General features: G+C 40.2%; 1 protein-coding gene across 1 annotated transcript in view; it reads left to right on the top strand.

Moving 5' to 3' along the window:
• Window positions 1–25,982, top strand: part of LOC107569563 (CD276 antigen homolog) — a 61,652-nt gene that overhangs the window by 30,925 nt on the left and 4,745 nt on the right. Inside the window, exon 6 of the mRNA XM_016255679.1 lies at window positions 7,332–7,424. Coding sequence (XP_016111165.1) covers window positions 7,332–7,424 — 93 coding nt within the window. The remainder of the gene's footprint in view (window positions 1–7,331; window positions 7,425–25,982) is intronic.

A 25,982-nucleotide genomic window follows, 5' to 3' on the forward strand; every position in this document is an offset into this window, starting at 1 on the left:
TTTTATTAAAATTGATTATAATTGATATGATATCTCAAAAGGATGTGCACGGCATGAGCTGCTGCGCACTCGCACTGCAATGCAAGATTTTCATAAAATATAATAGCTTGCCATTTCTGTTTGTTTCTCACCAAACCCTCAGTATACCTTCAGGATGTTTGGAATATACGCCACGAGATGCATAGGATTATTTTACGACAGATATGCATCCGCTTCAAAACAACAACAAAAAAATAAAGTCACCATTCTCTGCCATTAAATTGGCAAGTGCGAGCAGGACATTTTTGTGTTATTAAGTAATAAGCCTTTAGAACAAGATTAAGGTGAGTAGTCACTCTAGTTCACACAGTTCCAATAAATTGCGATGGGTTAAATAAACGCAGTAAGCAGACAGACGCGACTACGGTCAAGCGAAGAAGTGCACAGGAAATAAGCAGCAGTCATATTTAAAGCAGTTTAAATTAATATTGAGTACTGATTGATGTTAACTTGTGGCTCCTTGTGAAGGGTGTCAATGATTGTCTTCTGGACAACTGTCAGATCAGCAGTCTTCCCCATGATTGTGTAGCCTAGTGAACCAAACTGAGAGACCATTTTGAAGGCTCAGGAAACCTTTGTATGTGTTTTGAGTTGATTAGCTGATTGGCATGTCACCATATTCTAATTTGTTGAGAAAGTGAATTGGTGGGTTTTTGTTAAATGTGAGCCAAAATCATCACAATTAAAAGAACCAAAGACTTAAACTACTTCAGTCTGTGTGCATTGCATTTATTTAATACACGAATTTCACAATTTGAGTTGAATTACTGAAATAAATGAACTTTTCCACGACATTCTAATTTATTGAGATACACCTGTACATTTTGCAAAATAATTTGTAAGAAATATAATTTTCTTTTATAATTTAATAAAGATTCTCTAAAAATATCATAAGGTACTTGCATTTTGTCTTTAAGCCACTTACGCTCAGCAGTCTGACAAACCTGCCTAAGATTCCAATTAACATCATATAACCATGGTTCAATTTTTGACTTCTCGTTTTAAAAGATGCAACATTATCCAAGATCTCTGAACAAACAAGATTAAAATAATTTAACAACTCATCAGGTCCTGTAGCAGGCAATGTTGTAGACTCAACAGGACGATAACTCAGAAATACTAAAAGCAGCTGAAAAGGCAGGTGCAGTGGCAGTAATAACTAGGGTTGGGAATCGAAAATCGATTCCGATTCCATAATCGGATACTTAAGGTCAGGAATTGGATATTGTCAAATTAAAATTGATTCTGCCTATCGATTCCTATGCGCTTTTTGTTTTTCTTCATCTGTGACGACCGGACCTAGCGATCTGCCACGACCTTGCTCGCTAATCTAAGCGCTCCAGTGATCCAATGTGTGGCTACATTTGCGATCAGAAGCCAAAATAGCGAAGTATAATATCTGTGATCGCTAAACATGTTGCAAGAGAGGTGCCACCACCAACATGACAAAGCACTTTAATTTAATAGATCGTTAAATTTCGCAAACACGATTTAAACACCAATGTGATTATATTCCTAAATTACAATGATTCATGTGTTTCATTTCTCAACCTTTGACATGTGCGATCAATGTTGTGATCACTTGTTGGTTCGTCCGTGCAGAGTATGATCACATCAGTGTGATTTGACCATTTAAATCTGCGTTCGCACTGCCGTTGACCTAAAGAGAGCAGCTGTCATCTGTCATGAATGAAACGGCTTCACAGTATTTTCAACCACACAGTATCATTATTTCTGTTACAAACATTCAAATCACAAAAGTACTGGGTTAAAAGTTTATAATTTAGATATAAACTGTGACGTGTACCGTAGTGATTAAAATAAAGTAAATCACCTTTTGAAAGTAATTTGACACTTCAAATTAAAATTTTTCGATTACATTGTTACGCCAGTAGGTGGCGAAAAGGGGCTGTTAATGTATTTGTCTTTGACTCATACAAGAAATCCGTTCAAGTATGCTGATTCATCCAGTAATGAAACAACAAATCAAGCGTTTGTCTATGATGGTGTATAGATCCAGAGACTCACTGTGATAGGTTAAAAGAACTAACCAAATTCAAAAATTATTTGGTAATAGGTTTACAAGGACAAAAGACAAGGATATTAAAATCACCCAGAATTAAAATTGTATCAGCAGATGGAACGATCACTGATTAAAAACACTGATTAATAAAATTTGTAAAGAAAATCCTTATTATAACCAGGTGGCCTGTATAGCAAGGCACAAAGTATCGGCAATGGCAAATCAATCTTCCTTAGCAACTCTTAGAACTTCAAAGCTCTTAAAACTTTTAACAGGCAGTAACTTGCACTTAATCATATTATTAAAAATATTAGCCAATCCCCCACCAAGGCGATTAGTCCTTGGGGTACTTAAAAATTTACATCTTGGAGGTAACAGTTCCCTCAAGGCATCCTAGGTGTATATGACTGTCTTCTTTCAGACGAATCCAGTCAGAGTTATATTAAAAAATGTCTTTGAACTTCCAAGCTTTTTAATGGCAGTCAGTGGGTGTTACAGTTTATCAGTCCAAAAGAAGTGAAATAAAGTGCATCCATCCATAATAAAAAGTGCCTCGCATGGCTCCGGGAGGTGAACAAAGGCCTCCTGTAGCGAATTGATGCGTTTTTGTATGAAAAATAACCATATTTAAAACATAATAATCAATTTAATCTAGCTTGCACTCACTGTAATACAAAGAAGCAGATCCGGGCAGCACATCTTGTTTTCAGTGAGCCCAAGAGAGCCCATGTCACACCACTTCTCATCTCAAATCATTGGTGCTTGCCTACAGAACAGCCACGGGCTCTGCACCCTCCTACCTCCGCTCTGTCCTATGCGTCTACATCCCCTCCAGAAGCCTACTGTAAGGAGTTAAATTATTGCCTTATGAAATTATCTGTTCATGAAACCAAGTGTTAGGAACTCACACAAAACCGATGCCATGCAACAAATCCATTTCAATCATGACAACGCTCTGAAAATTTTAGCATGGTGATGGATATGACAATGTTAATGTATTTGGTCTTGGCGGAACAGATCTGCTACGCTGCTGCTGCTGTTGGTTATTGCTGTAGTTGTAGATTATTGCTGCTGCTGCAAGCAAGTACAGGAACTTGCAACTGCCAATGCATATGGTGATACGGGGCCATGAGTAATTAAGACATACTGCTGCTGCACAAATAGCATATAAAATAACCCCATAGCAGATCTATACAGGTGGAGCTGGGGAAGGTGGAGGGTTTCAGAGAACTCTGAAAGCACGCTGCAGGAATCTCAAGTGAATGCTAGCCAGCCATATAAACGCAAGGCAGTAAGCTTATTGGCTGCATATGCAGTATGAACCAATCAGACTGAGCGAAGTCGTTTAACTCTCTGAATATCATCAGTTACGTTAACACCCCGTCAGAATGCGACATCTAGAGTTTCATGACTGAACTATATATAAATCTAATCTGGAGAAGAGGTCTCCAAAGAGAGCAAACAACACCTCTCTCCTTGCTCATTTACGACCCCCTTCTCCCCCCTGCCCTCTCTGCCTCTCCCTCCTTTCCCCCAAAAGGTTTCACTCAAAGTTCATTAAGAAGATGTATATACCACATATGATGTATCTTGTGAACCTGTTGTTTTTCCCCTTCATGTTTGGTATCATTCTAAAGTTCTCTGTGCGATTTGGTAAATTGGTCAATTTCACAGTAGTCACTTATGAGAAATATTGAAAACTTCTTGTTCTTTTCTGTACTTCTGTTGTGGGCGGTCTCCTTTCAAAATCTGATAAACATTGCTCTGCACCAGGTGTGACCATTTGGGCGCGAGAACAGCTTCTATAGATGCTTCTCATACCCCATACTCTGAAGTAATCTGTTTGGGCCCGGGAATAAATGTTTATGGCCCATTTGTTCTGGTAGTATTTAAGGGAAAGTTGCAAATCAGTCATTGAGATTCTGTGGTCAGAAAACTCCCGCAGCATATGTGAATTTGGAGCTCTGCACTAGAGCCCACATACTGCTGTGTCTCTCTGCTGTAATTGTTTCATTATGTAATTGGCATGATACAATTTTACCTGACTAATAATACATTATCTTTGATTTATTCTGATCTCTTCTGGAATCATGATTATTTTAGTAGATTATGGCGTAGTCTGGTGTTTCCGCAAATTTGCGTCCAGGATAGATCATACTAAAGTACCAATGAATGAAGCGGGGACTCATCATTAGGGATCTTCTGATTTATGTTTGTCACTGGCTTATCAAGGTACAGTTTTTGTGATTATAGGAAAAAAATACACTTTTTGTTATTTGCTAGCAGGGTGCAGCATATTTAAGGGTATTATAATCACCCTGTATCCTCTGAGTAAGATCAGAAATGTATTGATCACTTGAAATCGGAGTCAGATTGAACACGGAGCTTGACTAAATTGAAACTAAATCCTGATAAATTAAGTAAACTTTGCCGAAGCGCATGCAAAAGACCTACACACATTATACCTTCTCCCACCAATTGGATTCCGTCGTTGTGCCAATCTGGGTGGATTCTTACACTTGGGTCGGTAAACGATCGGCGGCTCATGGTTCCATTGCAGAGAGGCACAAAATCACTCTCCAGTTTTCTTTCACCATATCCTGTTGGTGGAATGACCTACCTAACTCCATCCGGACAGCCAAATCCCTGTCAATCTTCAAGAAACAACTGAAAACTCATCTCTTCCATGAGCATCTAACTGCCTCTTCATAAGAGGCCATCTTGAATAGATCAAGATGGCGTGGCAAAATGGCAGCCACGACGCTGAGCTCCGCAATTCTTCTGAAGTTTTTGAAGCCATCTGAAGCCATTCCAGATAATGTGCTTCATCTGCCGGGCTACCAGCTGTTCAGAGCGGATTGCATCGCGGAGTTAACGGGGAAAACGAGAAGTGGTGGATTGTGTTTCTACATCAATGCAAGTTGGTGTTCAGATGTAACAACGCTGAAAAAGGTATGCTGTCCTAACTTAGAGGCATTCTTCATAAACTGTAAACCTTTCTACTCACCACGGGAGTTTCCTCTTTCATTCTCGTGAAAGTGTACATTCCACCGGATGCATGCGATGCATTACCACGATGCAACAGCTAGCCGAACAAATGACTCAAATGGAGCAAGGGTACCCAGGCTCTATTTTAATCATTCTTGGAGATTTTAACAAATCAAATCTCTCCCATGACCTGCCAAAATACAAGCAGCACATTACATGTCCCACCAGAGACAGTAATATATTGGAACACTGTTACACCACAATGAAGGATACTTATCACTCTGTCCCTTGGGCAGCTTTGGGGCTCTCTGATAACTGTTTGGTTCATCTTATACCAACCTACAAGCAGAAGCTGAAATCAGCTAAACCTGTATTAAGGACTGTAAAAAGATGGACTAATGAAGCAGAGTGGGATTTAAAAGCCTGTTTCGACCTCAATGATGGGAGGGTTTTTGAATCTGCAGCCACAGATCTGGAACGAGCTCACAGAGACTGTAACTTCATATATCAGTTACTGTGAGGATATGTACATCCCCACCAGGTCATTTTTATCATTCAATAATGGTTTACTGGGAAACTCAAACATCTTCGTTACACCAAACAGGATGCTTACAGAAGTGGGGATACAATCTTGTATAACCAGGCCAGGAACAGACTAAAAAAAGGAGATCAGAGTGACTAAAAAAACTACTTTGAAAAGCTGAGAAAACAGTTTTCAGCCAACGATTCGGCGTCAGTATGGACTGGTCTGAGGAACATCACTTTGTACAAGACACCATCCCCAGTCTGTAGAGAATCAACAACTGGCTGACGATCTGAGGCCCCGTCCACACGGAGACGCGCTTAGCTGTATACGCATACATTTTGTATTATATAGGCATTTTGTCCAGATGGATCCGGCGTTTTGGGAGAGTGAAACCGATATTTTTTTAAACCGGGTCCCAGAGTGGATAAATATGAAAACGCCACCCTTGCGTTTTCGTGTGGACCGCAAATCTGTATTTTTTTCTGAAACGATGACGTCATCAGCCCACGTCTCGCCCCCTAGTCAGACACAGCTACGTCACGTAACAGCAACAAAAACATGAACAAACACTGAACGGTTGTCTTTTTATTAGCAAACATTAACACAGAATAATAAATGTATTGTTCCATGTTCGTTTGTATACCGTGCGCAAGGTTTATGCGCATAGTCCAAGCCTTCTACTCTATTTTTAGTGTATCTCTGTGGCAGAATTACAGTGCCACATGCTAGTCTGGCATGTATACTACACCATTTCGTATCGGTTTTCGTGGTTTCGTGTGGACGCAGATATTTCTTGAGACGAGGGGAAAAAAAGATTGTATAGGGAAAGCTCTGACTTCGTGTGGACGTAGCCTGAATGTGTTTTACTGTCGATTTGAAAAGGCCTGACTGACACCCAGCACCCGCTCTAATCTGCACTTCACACATTCACCTACCCCCCTCTACAACCCCCCTCCCTCCCTCCCCCACCATTCAACCTGTGTTTAAGGTCGGTGTAGAGGATGTGAACCGGGTCTTCAGGAAGCCGAAATATAAGAAAGCTGCAGGCCCAGATGGTGTTTCACCTGCCTGTTTAAAAGTCTACCCTGACCAACTGGCCCCCATCTTCACACAGATCTTCAACAGATATCTGGAGCTTTGTGAAGTTCCCTGCTGCTTCAAACGCTCCACCATCATTCCGGTCCCCAAAAATCCCAAATTCACTGTACTTAATTAGAGATGCACCGATTGCAATTTTCTTGGCCATTTTCGATTTCGATTTTCGATTTGTGACCTGCCGATTTTTGCAGATTCCGATTTTCTTTCTATTAACTATATAATTGACAGCATATACAAACAAAAATCTATGCAAATTGCAATGCAAAATGTATTTACATAATAAAAGAGATTATTAAGCATTACAATTCCCCCAATCTGGACTAAGTTACAGATTTTCTCTCAAAATAAAGTGCTCGGTGACTGGAAAGAGATAGAAATAGTTAACTTAAAATGAGTTGCTGTATGTAACAAAACAGATGTCATTTCCCACTGTTTTTAAATGGTTGTTTTTTCCCCCTAACCTTATTAAATGTGTCATCTTTCACATAAAATTCTTACTTTTGTTTAAATTAATTCAGTTAGAATAATTAGAAACTGTAGAGTTGTTACCATTCAAATGAAATTAGCAAGCTCTATCTTTCCACAACAATTGACTGGATGTATATTATCCATTACTTAAGAGAACATGCTCTAATGTTTATTCATTTATTTTTGCAGGATTTCTGTACGAGACAATCTCTTGCTGTGCTCTGTATATCCAGAGGCCTCTGATGTTGATGTACGTAGCACCATATTTAGAGCACATGCCAGGTTTGGATTTTTAATTTCATATTTTAAACTTCAGCAATGAATTTAACAATTTAAATGAGTGATTGTATTCATTGTATTAATGAATGTTCAAAATGTGGATTTTTAAAATGATTTATGTGTTTTTATACATAATGGCAGAGGCTATTTACATGAGTGCAAATTTCAATAGATGTAATATTAAAGTAAGTAAAAATAGCAGTATTTTGTATTAAATATAAACAGTAGTAAGATTCTATTTGCTATGATATTTATACTTTTTTGTGGTGGGTATTTTGATCTTAACACCTTTAACTTTTTTTAATTATTCTCAGGTTAGGTAAAGTAAGTCGAGTCTGGCCTAAATTGCAAGCCTTTTAAACTGATTACAATTTGTTCAACGCTTTAAGACACTAAAAATCAAAACCTCAGTAGGCAGTGTTTGAAATACTTTTTTTTGTTTTGTTACTTTTCTTTTTATAATAAACAAAATGTAAAGGCAAATAAAACTTAATCATTAACATATAAAATACAATCACACTTTCCATCAAAGGTGTAGTCCACTCTTGGCTTCTTGTCTTCAGCTTCTGTTGTCTCAGCTCTGGGCTTCTTTGCATTGGGGGTATTGACATATCAGTATCTGAAGAGGCAATCAGCTCATCAGTCTTTAATACTCCTGTTATTTACCACAGCCATTAGCTCATCTTCTTGACTTGCAAGTTCAAATTGCAGAGTTTAAATTTCCCCAAGTTTCCAGTATCCTTCTCAAGGCCTCACAGGTGCAAGCTGTCCACCTTTTCATGTCATTGAACTCCAGTAAACTCAACCAAGATGGCTGATGTCCTTTTAAGGTTATAGGAGTAGAACCACAGTTATTTGTGTCCTTGAACACACACACACACACACACACACACACACACAGAACCGCCCACACTTCTGTGGTTTCTTGTCTCTCTGTCCATGCAGTACAAGGCATTTATTTGAAACAAACAAAAATAAATAACAATACTTAAATTGTACATCTAAAATCTAAAACAAGGAGGCAGGGTAATTGCATTTATTTGATATTATACAACAATGCTTAAAAATATAAATAGTGTAAATAGTGGAAGATACCTCAGTGTATTGTAGTACATTATAAACCATTTCTCAATAATAACAAAATATTCAGTGTACATTGATGTAAGGAAGTAAGGGAAAATTAACTCTTTTATTTTAGCTCAGGTTTTTAGAGGGGGGAATCGAATCTTAAGATTCAAAATCAACCTGATTGAACTGATTCCAAAATTGATAGTTTACACTTTATCAACGGTCGTCAAGCAAGACGCTAACATCGATTTGAATATTTGTACTATCCCTGGCCAAAGGCTAATACATGCTTTTGATCATTTATAAGCTACGAGCTAGGTAACAATGGATCTGGGCAGAGTTTAACTTTAAAATTCACAACACAAACGATAATTCTTATAATGAAACAACAGTTTATTTGGCTATTCTAGATTACATTAAACTAAACTAATGAAAACACACACACACACACACATACGGTTGAAAGGATGAGGATTTTAACGGAGTTCTGAGGAAGTTCCCAAAGTTCTAACACTCGTTTTCTACGAGTTCTTTAAATTCAACCTGTGAAAACTCATAAAAGCAGAGACTTAGCTTATGTTTACTTTGATGAGCCAAAACATTATGACCAGTCACAGATGAAGCGAATATTATTGTTCATCTCCTAACTAAGCTTGGGTAGATTAAATGATAAGTAAGCAGTCAGTTCTCATAATCAACATGCTGGATTCAGGAGAAGTGGGCAGAAATAAGGATCATTCATTCATTCATTCATTCATTCAGAGAATAGGGCTGCACGATAAATCGCGATTAATAATAAATCTTGTGTAAATCGACCTGTCTAGTGTGATTATGACATTGCAAAGGCTGCGATTATGTTTTTATGCACAGCTTGTCCATGAAGCACGGCTCTTTGATCAGTAGGAAGTTCTGCTCTTCTGAAATCGCTAAGAATTTGAGTTGCTTACAATGTGCATTTGTAAAAGCAACACTCGTCAAACATCATCATTATAAATATACTTTATAATTATGAAAATACCTGAGAAGGCTGGAAGAACAGTGATAGAAAGATGCCCATAGGCATTTCTTGGAATTACGTGTGTTATGGTACTTTTCAGCGCGAGAGCACCCTCTGGCATTTAGATGCAGCAGCATTCAACCATGCTTCACTGACAAGCTGTGCATAAAAAAAATCACAGCCAACTGCCAAATCATGTGTGGTTTATTTTTGATTTATCGTGCAGCCCTATCAGAGAATCTCTGAAATGTCAAGGCTTGTGGGTTTCTCCCAGTCAGCAGTGGTGAGAATTTACCATCAGTGGACAGAGGAGGGACAAACCACAAACCGACAACAGGGTGTTGTGCACCCAAGGCCAGGGGCATACACTTTCGTCTAACAGTAGGGGGGGACATTAAACATAAAATATCTCAAGAGCAATTTTTGAAGGGGACACAAATAATACCGCTAAAATTGTACTTGTAAGGATATATATATACACAGAGGAATGGCTTACTAATATTAGTGCAGCAGGGAGACTGTGCCAAATTAGACAACTTAAAGCAGGGGTCGGCAACCTTTTCGGCATGACGTGCCATTTTAAATTTTTCTGGTTAACCACTGTGCCAACACCCCCCCACCTCCCCTTTTAAATGCATTCTGTATTTTTACAGTATACACATTTTTAAATGATATGTTAAAAAAAAAACAATACCTCTTTTAAATTTTTTTAATCAAATAAGTTAGTTCTGAAGATTTTTTCATAAATTGTTTTTTAAACTTTTCAAAAGTTTCTTGAATAACAGAGTGTAACAGTGTGACCATACTGAACACCACTGCATGTGTGCGTGTGACAAGGCCAATGCATTAAAACCGTTCAGATTAATCACCGTTCTATATTAATGCGCTGCTTTAATTTCTCAGCAACGAGGAGGGTAAAATTACTGTTTTTTTAAGGAACTAAACTCAGCTTCATTGTTTGTAGAGAGACAGACGCAGACAATTTACACATATATCTCTCTCTCAAAATGGCCATATTTGAGAAAAATGTCATTTAACATTTCTATCGTAATGCAGCTTCATCTTACCTCGCTCTCTTTTTTTAAACTGACGCTCTGCTTTTGTGAACAGTAAACCCCGCCTACTTTGATTTGATCGGCCATCTCAGTCATGTTGACATTGACGAGCTCTGTTAGACCGCTGAGGCTTTGATCTGAAGGGCCTAGTATGTGCAGCGGTCGCACACACATCCATACACTAGCGCAAGTTCATTCTCACACTTTAATAGTATTTATAGCTCTTAAAGGCAGGGTGAGCAATTTCTAGTAGCCAATGTTGATATTTGAAATCACCAAAACAAACACACCCCTACCCCAAAAGGGTCTTGCCCCTATTTTGATAGCTCCGCCCCACATATACGTACGCAACCCAGGCAACGATTAGTTCTGTGAAACAAAGCAAAACCAATGTTACACCGTGTCTACGGACGTGAGCGGCGCGGCACAAAAAGTCCCTGACAGAAAACTGCTGCAGGGTTCTATTTATGACGTGCTGACACAAATTTCAAATGGTTTTCAACGGTTATTTGATCGCGTCCAGTGTAGGCAGACTTTAGCTGTTGTAGACACGGTGTTACTCACCTATTGAGAAGAAACAAAGCAGCCTCGGCATCCGATCGCATGCCTCCGCTCCTTGAGTTCTCTTCAGCGCTGGAAAGCTGATCCGATATTTACACGGGTCCTACCTCTTGCCTTATCGTTCCGCAGACGTTTTCCTCTTTTGTTTTTTATCCACCATCTCTATCTTTCTGTCGCTCGGCTCGGCTAATGTCCATCCCATGCACTGAAAGCTCTCTCCTCCACATCACGAGTAGACACGCCCCTTATTGCTGATTGGCTACAAGTTTGTTTTGCTATTCGGCCCGAATCAGTTTTCTAAAGTGTTTTTGAAAAATTACATACCCTGCCTTTAACAGGCTGTGTGACAATGAAAAGTTATTACCTCAAATTGTACGTCAGTATGCCGTTTTCCCTATTGAGTGGCACACGTGCCCATAGGTTGCCGACCCCTGACTTAAAGCTGTTGTGGTCGCACCATGACAGCGCTCATGTCCGTTGTAGACATTAATATCCATCAACAGTGTTGTCAAGTCCACGGATTTCCTGTGGAATTCGGCTACTTTATCACTGTTGCCGTGGGTTGTTTTTCATGTCCGCGGGTTGAAGCGACCCCAATAACGTGTATTTTAGCCCTGGAATGCAATTTTTTTAATGGAGACCCCCTCGAAACGTGGATCGTTTGGGCTAGTTTTGAGTAGCAATTGGTCGGGTTTTGTTATGAAAACCTGGCAACCCTTTCCCTCAAACAGGTAACATTATTATTGTTAACATAGTGGACTCATCGAAAAATGCATTGGCATCATCTGTATTAAAGATAAAATAATCACTTCATCCGATGTTTAAGTGAATAAAATAGCCTTGACAGCCTTACTTACTGGAGTTCCACAACTATTGACTTCTCTCTCACCAGACTTGTGTGTGTGTGTAGATTATTTAAAAGAGGAAAGCAGGCATTTGTACCAAAGCACTGTGAGGCAAGGAAGGGGGAGACTCAAAATGTTTCTAAACTTAAAACGCATTTTTGCCCTGTTCGTGTTGTTTTACTACTTACACAATTATTTAAAGTATAAAACACTGATATTTACAATCCACAGCATGGTTTTTAATCATATTTTAGGGGGGGACAACCCTCAGATAGGGGGGGTCCTGTCCCCCCCGACCCCCCCGGGATTTCTCCTATGCCCAAGGCTCATCAGTGCACAAGGGCATTGAAGGCTATACCTTAGGGTCCGAATCAACAGGAGGTCTACTTTGGCACTAGTTACACAAAATTTTAAAATGGTCATAAATTGACAATTAAATTTTTTTTTAATCTTTTGACATATAAGAGGTCATTGCATTACAAAAACCTCCTGTAATTTTCAGAACTCAAAACTTCCCCCTTAACCCTTTCACACGAAAGTTTAAAACATTCAAGCTGACCCCCAAGAGTGAGTTATTTGTAAGGCGACCGTTATTTAGAATGTATCACTTTATTATTTCCATGTCAATGTGTCATGCTTGTCATATGACACACTGCAGCCACAATAGAGTGATGGAACTGTGTCTTATTTTTGTAGACCAAATCCCGGAAGAAATTTAACATTTTAGTTCTTCCGGTTCCATCATCCGAAAGTCAATGGGTTTTATGAATGGGTTTTTTCGTTTAATGCTCGAAATAAGGTATGTGGTTAACACAAGCTTAAGATACTTTCACATTGTATCCTGCGACATAAAATACATCAATATTACCCTAACCATGATTTTTAAGCTGTTACATGTCTTGAAAAAGGCAGTTGCTAACAAAAACCTAAATGGGACTATAGAAGCTGTCTGCGACATTATCATCATGCCAAACAGGTAAGCTCAGTCCGCTTTTACAGCTTATTTATGCTTATTAATGTGCTCTTACAAACTATTCTAATTCAGACATTCAGGGAAAATGTTTTTAGATAAAGACTGAAAGAGCTGTCTGAGGCTTAGTGGTGCTGATGTTGAAATTGTTGAGTTGATCTGAATCAGGTGTATTAAATAAGAGAGGCATGCAAAATATGCAGAGCGGGGTGTAGCCAGTACTAGTTCAAGGTAATAGAATCATACAGTTAGCTAACATGAATTAATTTTAGGCAGAAGCTCATGAAAGCGATTATTACAAGTGTGATCATAATGATTACAATATAGAGACATTTTGGCACCTGTGAATGTCGATTCAAGTTGGCGTCATCTGGGGTCCTTGCAGGGGTCAGCATAATTTCTTCACAGGTGTTGGGTCATCTGAAGTCTTTCTATGAGGCTGGATCCATGCTGGAGCTGATGTAATCTCTAGTTACCTCGTGATGGGCATCCTGGGGTAGGAACAGAAAGGCAGATAGAAAAGAATTAGCATATATGCTGTTCATACCGTTTCAAGCAAAAAAATATGTTTGTGACTTTTATCTGATCTAACTGGGAACAAGGGTGAGATTGAGATTGATTATGCGAATGCTTGGCTGAAGAAATGTGTCTTTAATCTAGATTTAAACAGAGAGAGTGTGTTTGAGCCCTGGACATTATCAGGAAGATTCCAGAGTTTAGGAGCCAGATGGGAAAATGAACTCCCTCCTTTAGTGGACTTAGATATCCTAGGTACTAATAAAAGTTCAGAGTTTTGTGACCTTAAAGAACGGATTATAAGGCATTGGAAAATCAGTTAAATATACAGGAGCTTAACCATTTAGTGCCTTATAGGTCAGTAGCAATATTTTAAAATCAATACGGAACTTAATAGGTAATCAGTGTAGAGATGATACAATTGGGGTAATATGATCATATTTTTTTTGACCTGGTAAGAACTCTAGCAGCTGCATTTTGGACTAACTGTAGCTTGCTTATTGAAGATGCAGGACAATGTAACGAATCAGTCCACTGAAGGGAAGCATAGTGAAGAACCCATGTGCAGTTTATTCAAACAAGGTGAAATCCAAAATACAAACATAATCCAAGACTAGAAACAGACTTGACGAGGCATGAACAGACTAGACTCACCGACAGCGGGTTACAACTTCAATACACGACAACGCACAATGGGAACATGATGGCTACTTATAGTAGACAAGGAGGGTCACATGACATGAACAAACCAAAGGGAAACAAGACACATGACTAAGACTACCAATCAGAAAATGACACTTACACAAAGCAGAGATACATGAGGGCAAGGGAAGCATGACACTGACAGCATGAAACAATTACACAATAAAAGACCTGGAAAACATGAACATGAAACAAAACCCAAACCCCACATTACATAAGGGAAACAAGACACATGACTAAGACTACCAATCAGAAAATGACACTTACACAAAGCAGAGATACATGAGGGCAAGGGAAGCATGACACTGACAGCATGAAACAATTACACAATAAAAGACCTGGAAAACATGAACATGAAACAAAACCCAAACCCCACATTACATATCCCCCTCTCTAAGGGCAGCTAATGCAACATCCACTCCAACCAACACAACAAAACGTCCAGGAGGGTGGAGGACTGGAGGTGGTCCAGGGGGTGGGATGGAGGGTCAGGCCCATGAAGCAGAGCAGGGCAGATCGGGCATCCATGGCGGAGCAGGCAGATTGGGCAGCCATGGCGGAGCAGGCAGAGCGGGGAGCCATGTCGGAGCAGGCAGAGCTGGGAGCCATGGCGGAGCAGGCAGAGCTGGGAGCCATGGCGGAGCAGGCAGAGCAGGGCGACCGGGTGATGACGGCAGAGCAGGAAGCCATGGCGGAGCAGAGACATGGACAGACCACTTGACTGTGAGTTCATGAACGGCCTCCGTGGCCGTGACAAGACAGTCTGTGAGTTAGTGAACGGCCTCTGTGGCCGTGATAGGGCAGGCAGTGAGTTCGTGAACGGCCTCTGTGGCCATGACAGGGCAGGCAGTGAGTTCATGGACAGCCTCCTTGGCCTTGACAGGACAGGCAGAGAGCTCATGGATGACCTCCTTGGCCGTGGCAGGACAGACAGTGAGTTCATGAACAGCAGTGAACGGCCTCTGTGGCCGTGATAGGGCAGGCAGTGAGTTCGTGAACGGCCTCTGTGGCCATGACAGGGCAGGCAGTGAGTTCATGGACAGCCTCCTTGGCCTTGACAGGACAGGCAGAGAGCTCATGGATGACCTCCTTGGCCGTGGCAGGACAGACAGTGAGTTCATGAACAGCCTCCATGGCCGTGACAGGAAAGACAGTGAGTTCGTGAACGGCCTCCGTGGCCATGACAAGACAGTCTGTGAGTTCGTGAACGGCCTCCGTGGCCGTGACAGGACAGGCAGAGAGCTCATGGACGGTCTCCTTGGCCGTGACAGGACAGGCAGAAAGTTCCAAAGCAGACGCCATCACCTCAGGAGGTTGTGCAGCGGATGCTGCCATCTCTGGAGGTTCTGCAGCAGATGCTACCACTTCTGGAGGCACTGGATTGGATTCATGGACAGGAGAAGCCTCAGGAGCAGACTCGTGGACAGGAGAGGACTCTGGAGCGCAGTGTGCAGCCCACACAATCGAAATGGCGACTGCCATTACAGGAAGAGCAGCAGAGTGTGGCAGGACCTCTAAGATGGTTGGGCTTGAGAGCACTGACGTCAACGGGATGCCTGCAGCTCTCACCGACATCAGTGGTAAGTCCATCATGCTAGCTATCAGTCTTTTCATTCTTGGCCCAAGTTCTGCGTCCGACTCAGGTGTGGCGGCCATCTTGGCCGGGGACTCAGGCGTGGTGGCCATCTTGGCCGGGGACTCAGGCGTGGCGGCCATGTCGTGACGAGACTCTGGATGATCAGCTGAGATGTGACGAGACTCTAGAAGGGCGGCCATTTTACGAAGAGACTCTTGTGTGGCGGCCATTTTGTGAATAATCTCTTGAGTGACCGGCATGATGTGAGTAGGCTCTGGCTTGGCAGACGTGACGTGAAGAGGACATGGCATAGCAGACGTGACGTGAGCAGGCCCTGGGGTAGCAGACATGATGTTAGCAGACTCTGGTTTGGCAGATATGATGTGATCAGGCTTTGACTTGTTAGATATGACAGTGAGTAAACTTTGACTTAACTGGTATGATGTGAGCAGGTCCTGGAGTAGCAGGCATGACGTGAACAACTCCTGACATGATGGTCGGGACGTGGAAAAGGTCTGAAGTGTCCCTGAACAGGGTACTGTAGGATAGCTGTGTTCCTCCTCAGCAACCCCCACAGTATATGGTGAACCAGCCAGCAACAAAGCAAAGTCAATGTATTTTTCCAGAGTCCATTGAGGGGTATTGCGTGGCATTAAATGAGATACATTTTTTTCCAGACCATAACGGAAAATGTCCTTAAGGAACGTTTCATTAAAATCTACTAGGTGACAAAGCCCACAAAAGTCCTCCACATAATCCTCAATGGAGCGATTACCTTGACGGAGGCGAACTAGGCGATCTGCTGGGTTCATTTTGAGATTGTGTATTCTGTAACGAATCAGTCCACTGAAGGCAAGCGTAGTGAAGAACCCATGTGCAGTTTATTTAAACAAGGTGAAATCCAAAATACAAACATAATCCAAGACTAGACTAGACTTGACTTGACTTGACTTGACTTGACTTGACTTGACTAGGCATGAACAGACTAGACTCACCGACAGAGGGTTACAACTTCAATAGGAACATGATGGCTACTTATAGCAGACAAGGAGGGGCACATGACATGAACAAACCAATGGGAAACAAGACACATGGCTAAGACTACCAATCAGAACATGACACATACACAAGGCAGAGATACATGAGGGCAAGGGAAGCATGACACTGACAGCATGAAACAATGACAAAATAAAAGACATGGAAAACATGAACATGAAACAAAACCCAAACACCAAACCCCACATTACAGACAAGCAGCTAGTAGTGCATTACAGTAATCTAGTCGAGAGGCCATGAATGCATGAACTAGCTTTTCTGCGTCAGAAACAGATAACAGCAATGGTTCTGAGGTGGAAGAAGGCTGTTTTTGTAACATATGAAATATGATTTTCGAATAGATAAGTTAATGTCTAATATAACACCCAGGTCTTTAACTGCAGATGATGACATAACAGTATATCCTTCTAGCGGCAAATTGTATTCTAAGAGATTCTGTGTGCAGGTTTTTGGTCCAATAAGTAATACCTCAGTCTTGTCTGAATTTAATAGAAGAAAATTACTGGTCATCCATTGTTTTATATCTTTAACACATTCTGTCAACTTGGATAGTTTAGAAATTTCATCTGGTCGTGATGAAATATATAACTGAGTATCATCAGCAAAGCAGTGGAAACGAATTCCATGTTTTCTAATAATGTTGCCAAGTGGCAACATGTATATTGAAAATAAGAGAGGGCCTAACAAGGATCATTGCAGCACCTCATAATTTACTGATGTTAACTTGGATTTTTCACCATTTAAGTAGACAAAATGGTAATGCTCTGCTAAGTACGATCTAAACCACTGTAATGCCTGTCCCTGAATACCAGTGTAATTTTGTAGTCGGCCTAAGAGTATTGTCATGGTTTATAGTGTCGAACGCAGCACTAAGATCAAGTAAAACTAGTATTGAGACACATCCTTGGTCAAAAGCTAGAACTATGTCATTTGTAATTTTAACGAGCACAGTTTCTGTGCTATGATGCGGCTTGAATCCTGACTGAATTTTTTTTAATAGATATAATTTTTTTTGCAGGAAGGAGTACAATTGAGTGGACACAACTTTTTCTAATATTTTAGACACAAACGGAAGATTTGAAATGGGTCTGTAATTCGCCAATTAATTTGGATCAAGTTGTGGTTTCTTGATGAGAGGATTAATAACTGTCATATTAACTGGTTTTGGAACATGACCTAGAGATAGAGATGGATTAATAATATTGAGAAGAGGCTCTTCTGCTACAAGTAACAACTCTTTCAGTAATTTAGTGGGAATGGGATCTAGTAAACATGTTGGGTTAGATGTAATGATTAGTTTATTTAGTTATTCTTGTGCTATAATTGTAAAGCACTGTAATTGTTCTTTAGGGGCAATAACAGAGGCTGGATCATAAAATGTAGTCAAAGGTTGTACATTTACAATTGTATTTCTAATAGTTTTGATTTTCTCTGTGAAGAAGTTTATAAAGTCATTACTACTAAACTGTGATGGAATGTTCAGTTCAGGTGATGTCTGTTTATTTGTTTTATTTGCGGAACTGCTCGGCCTTGGCTGCTTTTAGAGCCTTTTGTAGCGGGATATGCTTTCTTTCCATGCAATTTTAAAGACCTCTAAATGAGTTTCTTTCCATTTGCGCTCTAGGTTACGAGTATCTCTCTTTAGAGCCTGAGTATTACTGTTGTACCATGGTGCAGTATTTTTCTCTCTAACCCTTTTTAATCTGATGGATGCAACAGTTTCTAATGTATTAGAGAAGATTGTGCCCATACTGCTAGTCATTTCATCTAGTTCATTTGTGTTTATGGGAACACTGAGCAGCTGAGACAGATCAGGCAGGTTATTTGTGAATCTATCTTTAGTGGTTGGGATAATTGTTCTACCTAGTCGATAACGTGGATCTATATGACAAATATCAGAGGTATTAAGTACACACATTACAAGGTAGTGATCAGTAACATAATCACTTTGCTGTATCACGTCTTTATCAGTAAGATTGGTTCCATGCGATATAATTAAGTCCAGTGTATGATTAAGATGGTGAGTGGGTCTAGTGACATTTTGCATGACCCCAAATGAGTTTAGTAAATCTGTGAACGCAACCCCTAACGCATCATTTTTATTATCAACGTGAATGTTAAAATATCCAACAATCAATGCTTTATCAACATTGACCAGTAGGTCTGAGAAAATCTGCAAACTCTTTTAGAAAATCAACATAGGGCCCTGGAGGTCTAAATGCATTAGCCAAAACGAAAGATAGCAGGGTTTTTTTTTTCTTCTATCTGTAAGCATAATATTTAGCACAAACATTTCAAATGAGTTAAATCTGTGTTTAAACCTCTCTGTTTTCTGAGTAACATTAAGAATATCTCTATATATTGTTGCGACACCGCCACCACAACCAATCAGACAGGGCTCATGCTTATAACAGTAGCCTGGATGAGTAGACTCATTTTGACCAAAATAATCATTAGGTTTAAGCCAGGTTTCAGTAAGGCAGAGTATATTAAAACTATTATCTGTGATAATAACCACCTAAGGTGTGAGTGATCTAATGTTTAGGAGCCCAAGCTTTAGAAATAACTTTTGTTAACTTAATTTTTGTGATTTTCTCGTTTAACCACAATCAGATTTTTCTATATCCTATAGTAGATTTATTATTTGATCTCATTATTCGGGGAACAGACACAGACTTTATCAAATGGACTACATATGCGCTACTATCAATGTTGGTAGAACAACAAAAACTGTGATTTGAGGTTTGACTTACTAGTCATATGGTGCTTAGCGTCTTAGAGATGTTGTCCGACAGAAGATGTTCTCCTGTTCTGCTGGGGTGCAGGCCATCAGCACGGAAGAGCCTAGGTCTCTCCCAGAAAAGATAATCATTTCCAGTTATTAACAAAGAGCAGTTTCTGTTCATTACACCACAACATTAGCCATTCATTAAGAGCAAATAATCTACTGAACCTTTCATTTCCTCGTTGGTACGTCGGAAGAGGTCCAGAAACGATGATCCTCGTCGAGGGCGATGTGTTGCACACCGTCTCGATCAGGCTCCCGAAGTCCTGATTCAGAACCTCCGTTTGCCGCAGCCTGATGTCGTTCACCCCCACGTGAAGCACAACAGCTCCAATGCTCTCGTCGCCCTTCAGGATCGTGGGTGCCTGTGCAGCAACATCGAGAACACGAGCACCAGGAAAACAATGATCGCGCACCTTACCTTTAGATGAGGTAGCGTAGACGTGCTGGACGATTGAGTCACCGATGACAATAGTGTCGCATTCTGTCTCGCGAGAGGGGTGAAGTTGTTCCGGGTGGAGATCTCGAAGACTGGGAGCAGCGGAGGGGGAGAGGTCCTCGCCCGGGGCCTGGCTCTAGCCTTCTGCTGCTGAAGCACCCAGGTTCCATGGTGTCCCAGGAACACTTCCTGGGTGCACAGGCACTGAGCAGAGAAACACACGGAGTAGAGGTGGTAGGAGTATTAACATCATGCGGGAATCTTACTGCTGTTCTCTGCTCTCGTAGCTGGGCCTGCTTCTCCAGTAGATCGCAAATCTGTTTCTCCATGGCCTGCAGCTCGAACGTGTCCTCAGCTGCACTCAGAAATAGACACACATCCGACACATTCACCATTTAAAACAAATAACAGTAAGTTTCTGAGTAAAAAGTAGGGATGCACCGATACCACTTTTTCCAGTACTCGCCCGATACCGATAGTTTTATTTTTGGTACTTGCCGATACAGAGTACCGATACCAATATTTTCATTGCATTTGTACATTTTTTAAATATTGGGTACAGAAACCAAAAGAGTATGTATAATGTTAGTTGGTTAACTTCATTTATCAAATAGATACAGTCAAACCAAAATGTATTCAGACACCTTCAACATTTCTCACATTATCACAGTTTATTCGTTATAGTTTAGAAAATGATAATAAAATATGACAAGAACTCAGAGTTAAACTGTATCAGAACAAATTCAGCTTGATAATGTTAGATAACTTTGATAGAAAGGTATGTAATGGATTACAATAAACCAAAAATTATAGCTGTCAATAAAATACACAACTATCAATACTTTGTCGGGTGACCCATATCGGTCTGAATAATTTTTGGTCCCAAATTTGTATAAATTTTACTGGTAGTACACTGTATGAAGAATTTTTGGGTATAATATATCACAGTTTAGTTTATTTTGCTATCCTCACTTTACATAAATGAACTATAGTGTCCTGCACCCACTAGTAAAAACATATCAAAAATTCTACCTGGTCTCTGAATAATTTTTGGTTTGACTGTATATCCTTCTGTTATTTTCACACTTAATTATGCCTATTAAAATGTATTTTACAAGTTTGTATTACTTTCACTGTTCATTTCTTTCTCTCTCTATGGTAGCCTACATCATTTTTAATTTAATAGCATTAGAGCGGCTCCATTGCAGCGGCTTAGTATACTGTAATCACGCGATTTGCTGTAATAATGCAGGGAACCACTCGCTATAAATCTCCTAACAGTGATATTTTCATAAATAGAAGTCACGTTTTTTTCATCTGAAACGTGCAGCGATTTATTTTCCAAAGCCACTCATATAATGCAAAAACACTCAAGCAAGCAAAACACATGCACCGCGCACACGTATTTGTACTGATGCAGAATGAGAGGGACAAGTACAGTACAGCCTAGCGCATTTCACACAGGCTGTTAGTTTCACTTTCGCCAGAAAGTCGTGTATGCTTAAGGGGGAAAATAAATTACGTTTATAGTGAATGCCCCTATAAATGTCTTATATTTACGATTTAGTTTTAATCCAAATGATACGTGCTAAGTGAGCGAACATCAATAAAGATCACACAACAGAAGTGCGCGCGCTCTCTCTCTCTCTCTCTCTCTCTCTCTCTCTCTCTCCCTAACATTAAGTAACGTGTGTATGGTTTTCTTACATCTTTTTGACATATCCGACCGAACTACAAACTTTCCAGTGATGTTTGTGAGAAAGGGATATTCTCTCGACAAGCTTGCCATCTGCGCTGCCGCGCGCTCAATCCACTCAGCGTGATTTGCTTACCAGCTGGCGCAAATCAGCTATACAGGCATTAATACTGAATGTTTTATATTCATTGCATACATACAGGTGCATCCCAATAAATTAAAATGTCGTGGAAAAGTTCATTTATTTCAGTAATTCAACTCAAATTGTGAAACTCGTGTATTAAATTCAATGCACACAGACTGAAGTAGTTTAAGTCTTTGGTTATTTTAATTGTGTTGATTTTGGCTCACATTTAACAATAACCCACCAATTCACTATCTCAACAAATTAGAATATGTTACATGCCAATCAGCTAATCAACTCAAAATACCTGCAAAGGTTTCCTGAGCCTTCAAAATGGTCTCTCAGTTTGGTTCACTAGGCTACACAATCATGGGGAAGACTGCTGATCTGACAGTTGTCCAGAAGACAATCATTGACACCCTTCACAAGGAGGGTAAGCTGTCTGTGTTTCTTTGTCTGAATATGGCACTTATCACATGCTGTGTGGTATCGGCGTTTGGTATCGGGGCATTTTAACGAGTACGAGCACGAGTACAGGAGCTCAGTATCAGGCCCGATATCGATACCAGTATCAAATATTAAGAGAACATTAAATCGTTAGGTCAACTTTAAAACACATGTAATCACCTTATTTGTTTTATACCAATGCTATCTGTAAGGTATACATGCGTTTGGGTGAATAAATGTCTGTAAGAACATCGAATGTACTGTATTTGTTAGGTTAATGCTTCAGCTACAGATGATGTGTTGTGCAATTGTTAATTGGGTTTCTTTCTTTAGTAATGGCATTCATTCTCGCTACATAAGATACCTGTCTGTTATGTAGTGCCCTGTTATACTGCATTACTGTGTAATATTTATGGTTTCTATAGCCGTGGCATCATTATGATGGTATGAAGAGATGGATTAATTCATGTAGGACGCCACTGAAGGCCTAGGTGTAAAATGCACGGCCCGCCACTGCGTTATAGTATTATGAAAGACTGCCTCTTCCTCACTATATATATATAGTGGGTACGGAAAGTATTCAGACCCCCTTAAATTTTTCACTCTGTTATATTGCAGCCATTTGCTAAAATCATTTAAGTTAACCTTTTAATTTTAATTTTCCTCATTAATGTACACACAGCACCCCATATTGACAGAAAAACACAGAATTGTTGACATTTTTGCAGATTTATTAAAAAAAGAAAAACTGAAATATCACATGGTCCTAAGTATTCAGACCCTTTGCTGTGACACTCATATATTTAACTCAGGTGCTGTCCATTTCTTCTGATCATCCTTGAGATGGTTCCACACCTTCATTTGAGTCCAGCTGTGTGTGATTATACTGATTGGGCTTGATTAGGAAAGCCACACACCTGGCTATATAAGACCTTACAGCTCACAGTGTTATACATGAGTATAACTACAGTTGCAGTGCAGATGCACCGGCAATTTGCTCTCGAGAGTTCATGGACATTCCAATATGGTGGACGGCTTACATATAGCGGCCCATGGAAACAGCCGCTAATAGGGCATCTACCTATACATATCTATGGGTTACACTACCTAGACAGGGCAGAAAAAGGAAGCTATCAATGGCTGCAACCAGATATCTGAGAAGGCAGGTTCAGAAAAATCCTCGAGTGACTGCAAAAGACCTGAAGCAGGACTTGGTGGCAATAGGCACTGAGGTTTCAGCTTGCACAGTAAGGCTTGTACTAAATGCAGAAGCATGGAAAGCACAAGAAAAGTCAGCTCCAATATGCCACAGAAATTTTGGGATTCTGTTCTGTGGAGCGATGAAACAAAACTGGAACTTTTTCGGCCCTATGGATCAGCAGTATGTCTGGAGGAAGGAGAATGAAGCATACACTGAAAAGATCACTTTGTCTGCAGTTAAGCATGGTGGTGGCTTGGTGATGCTCTATGGCTGCATTGCATCCTCTGGCACTGGAAACTGCAGCATGTGGAAGGCAAGATGGATTCATTGAAGGATCAGGAAATCTAATGAGAAAATGTCATGGCATCTATGAGGAAGCTGAAGCTTGGGCATCACTGGACCTTCCAACACGACAATGATACCAAGCCTACTTCAAATTCCCACGGAGGCTTGGTTGCAGAAAAAGTCCTGGAAGATTCTACAGTGGCAATCACAGTCACCTGAACCCAAAATCTCTGGTGGGATTTACAAAAGGTGGATGCAGAACGTAAACCCAAGAATATCACTGAACTGGAGGCCATTGCTCATGAGGAACAGGCTAAAATTCCTCAGGAACGCTGCCAGAAGCATCTCGTTTGCAGCAGGTCATAATAGCATAAGGGTGCTCCACCAAGTACTAAAAATGCTTTCCATGATTATTATTATTATGAATAATTTTGAGTTTGCAGAAGTCATTAAAAGTTTAATTTTCAGTTGAATTTGGGGAAACAACTTCAAATATTTGCTGTGATGAGCTGCAGTGCATTCAGAAAGTATTCAGACCCCCTTCGCTTTTTTCAATTTTGTTAAATTGCAGCCTGAGTGATACTACAATCGTTTGAATAAATTTTTTCTCATTAATCTACATTTAGTACCCCATAATGACAAAGTGAAAACAGAATTTTAGAAATGTCTGTAAATTTATTAAAAAGAAAGTACTGAAATAAAGCATTTACATAAGTTGTAGAAAAGGCCCACTAAACAGTGATAAAGTAGAGACTTTAGCGCACCTTTGTGACTTTAAGTCTGTCATGAGCTGGGTTTGCGTCTCTGTTTCTCTCTCTCACACACATAGATATATACACACACACATACATACTCTATCATGCACACACACACACTCAGGCACACACATGCTCATTCTAGCTCTCATCTCCACCTGTTTGTCATCACAATCAGCGTGTGTGCTGCTTTGTGGGGACACCTGTTTCCACTCTGATCTATTAGTCACTCTATTTCTAGTGGTTGGGCTCACTGTTCTCTGTCGGATTATTGTGTGACATGCACATGGTATTGTTTGGAGTTCTGACCATGTCTTGTCTTGCTTAGTGTGCTGTGAGTCTGTCATCAGGATTCCATCCACAGACCAATGGACAAGCCGAATGGACCAATCAGATTCTCGGTCGCATGTTGCGTAGCTTGACCTCGTGGACCCCCACGTCGTGGTGCGACCAACTGTCCTGGGCGGAGTATGCCCATAATTCTCTGCCCTCGTCCGCCTCAGGGTTATCTCCGTTCGAGTGTTGTCTCGGTTATCAACCCCCACTATTTACATCCCAAGAGGCCCAGTCCTCTGTTCCCTCTGTAGAGGCATTTATTCAGAGATGTAAACGTACCTGGAGGAAGGTGAGATCAGCTTTGTGTCGTACCAGGGCACGTACACGTCGAGCCGCCAATCGTCACCGGGTTAGGGCTCCAAGATATGTTTGTGGTCAGAAGGTGTGGCTCTCCACCGTCACATTACGCTGATGAATCAGCTTTCCCCTTTAACAGTTCAGAATTAACAGGAGCAGTTCAGAGTGCACGGATAAAGACAACAAACAAACAGTTAATCTTTTTAATAAGCACGTGTCCTATAACTCCCGAAATATTGGTGTCTCATATTTTAGACCAGTCAATGCAATTTATGAAATAAATAAATTTAAAGTGTGTGTGTGTGTGTGTGTGTGTGTGTGTGTGTGTGAAAAATTCTGCTGTAACCACCTTTGTTATCATTAACATTTTCATAAGTAACTATACAATTTAATTATACATTTTTTTTTTTCAATAACTGTTACTGATTACAATTACATTTATTTTGTAATTAAATTACGAAATTCTGTTACATGTAATTCGTTACTCCCCAACACTGATTGTTAGAGAGTGCATTCATATACAAGTGAGTGACTTTGCTTATGTTATTCTTACCTTTGGAGAGCTGTAATTTCAAGTAAAAGCTTGATTTTTTAGCGTTAGTTATTATTATGTATGTGTATCACACGCATTGTGTATTGCATCATATATGGTGCTAGTGAAAGCATAAGACGGTTCAATTGTGATATTGGTGTATAATATTGTAAATTGTGAGACACTTTCAGTCACTTTGAGTATGTATATGTTGTAATTTACTGTATAAGAGACATAGAAGGGTTCATGCTATATATGCAATATCGATTATCCCGAGCTCAGGTGTCAGGCAACGTGCTATTATTTATATATATATAT

The sequence above is a fragment of the Sinocyclocheilus grahami genome, unplaced genomic scaffold, assembly GCF_001515645.1.
Source record: "Sinocyclocheilus grahami isolate Dianchi unplaced genomic scaffold, SAMN03320097.WGS_v1.1 scaffold1359.1, whole genome shotgun sequence".
NCBI lineage: Eukaryota > Metazoa > Chordata > Actinopteri > Cypriniformes > Cyprinidae > Sinocyclocheilus > Sinocyclocheilus grahami.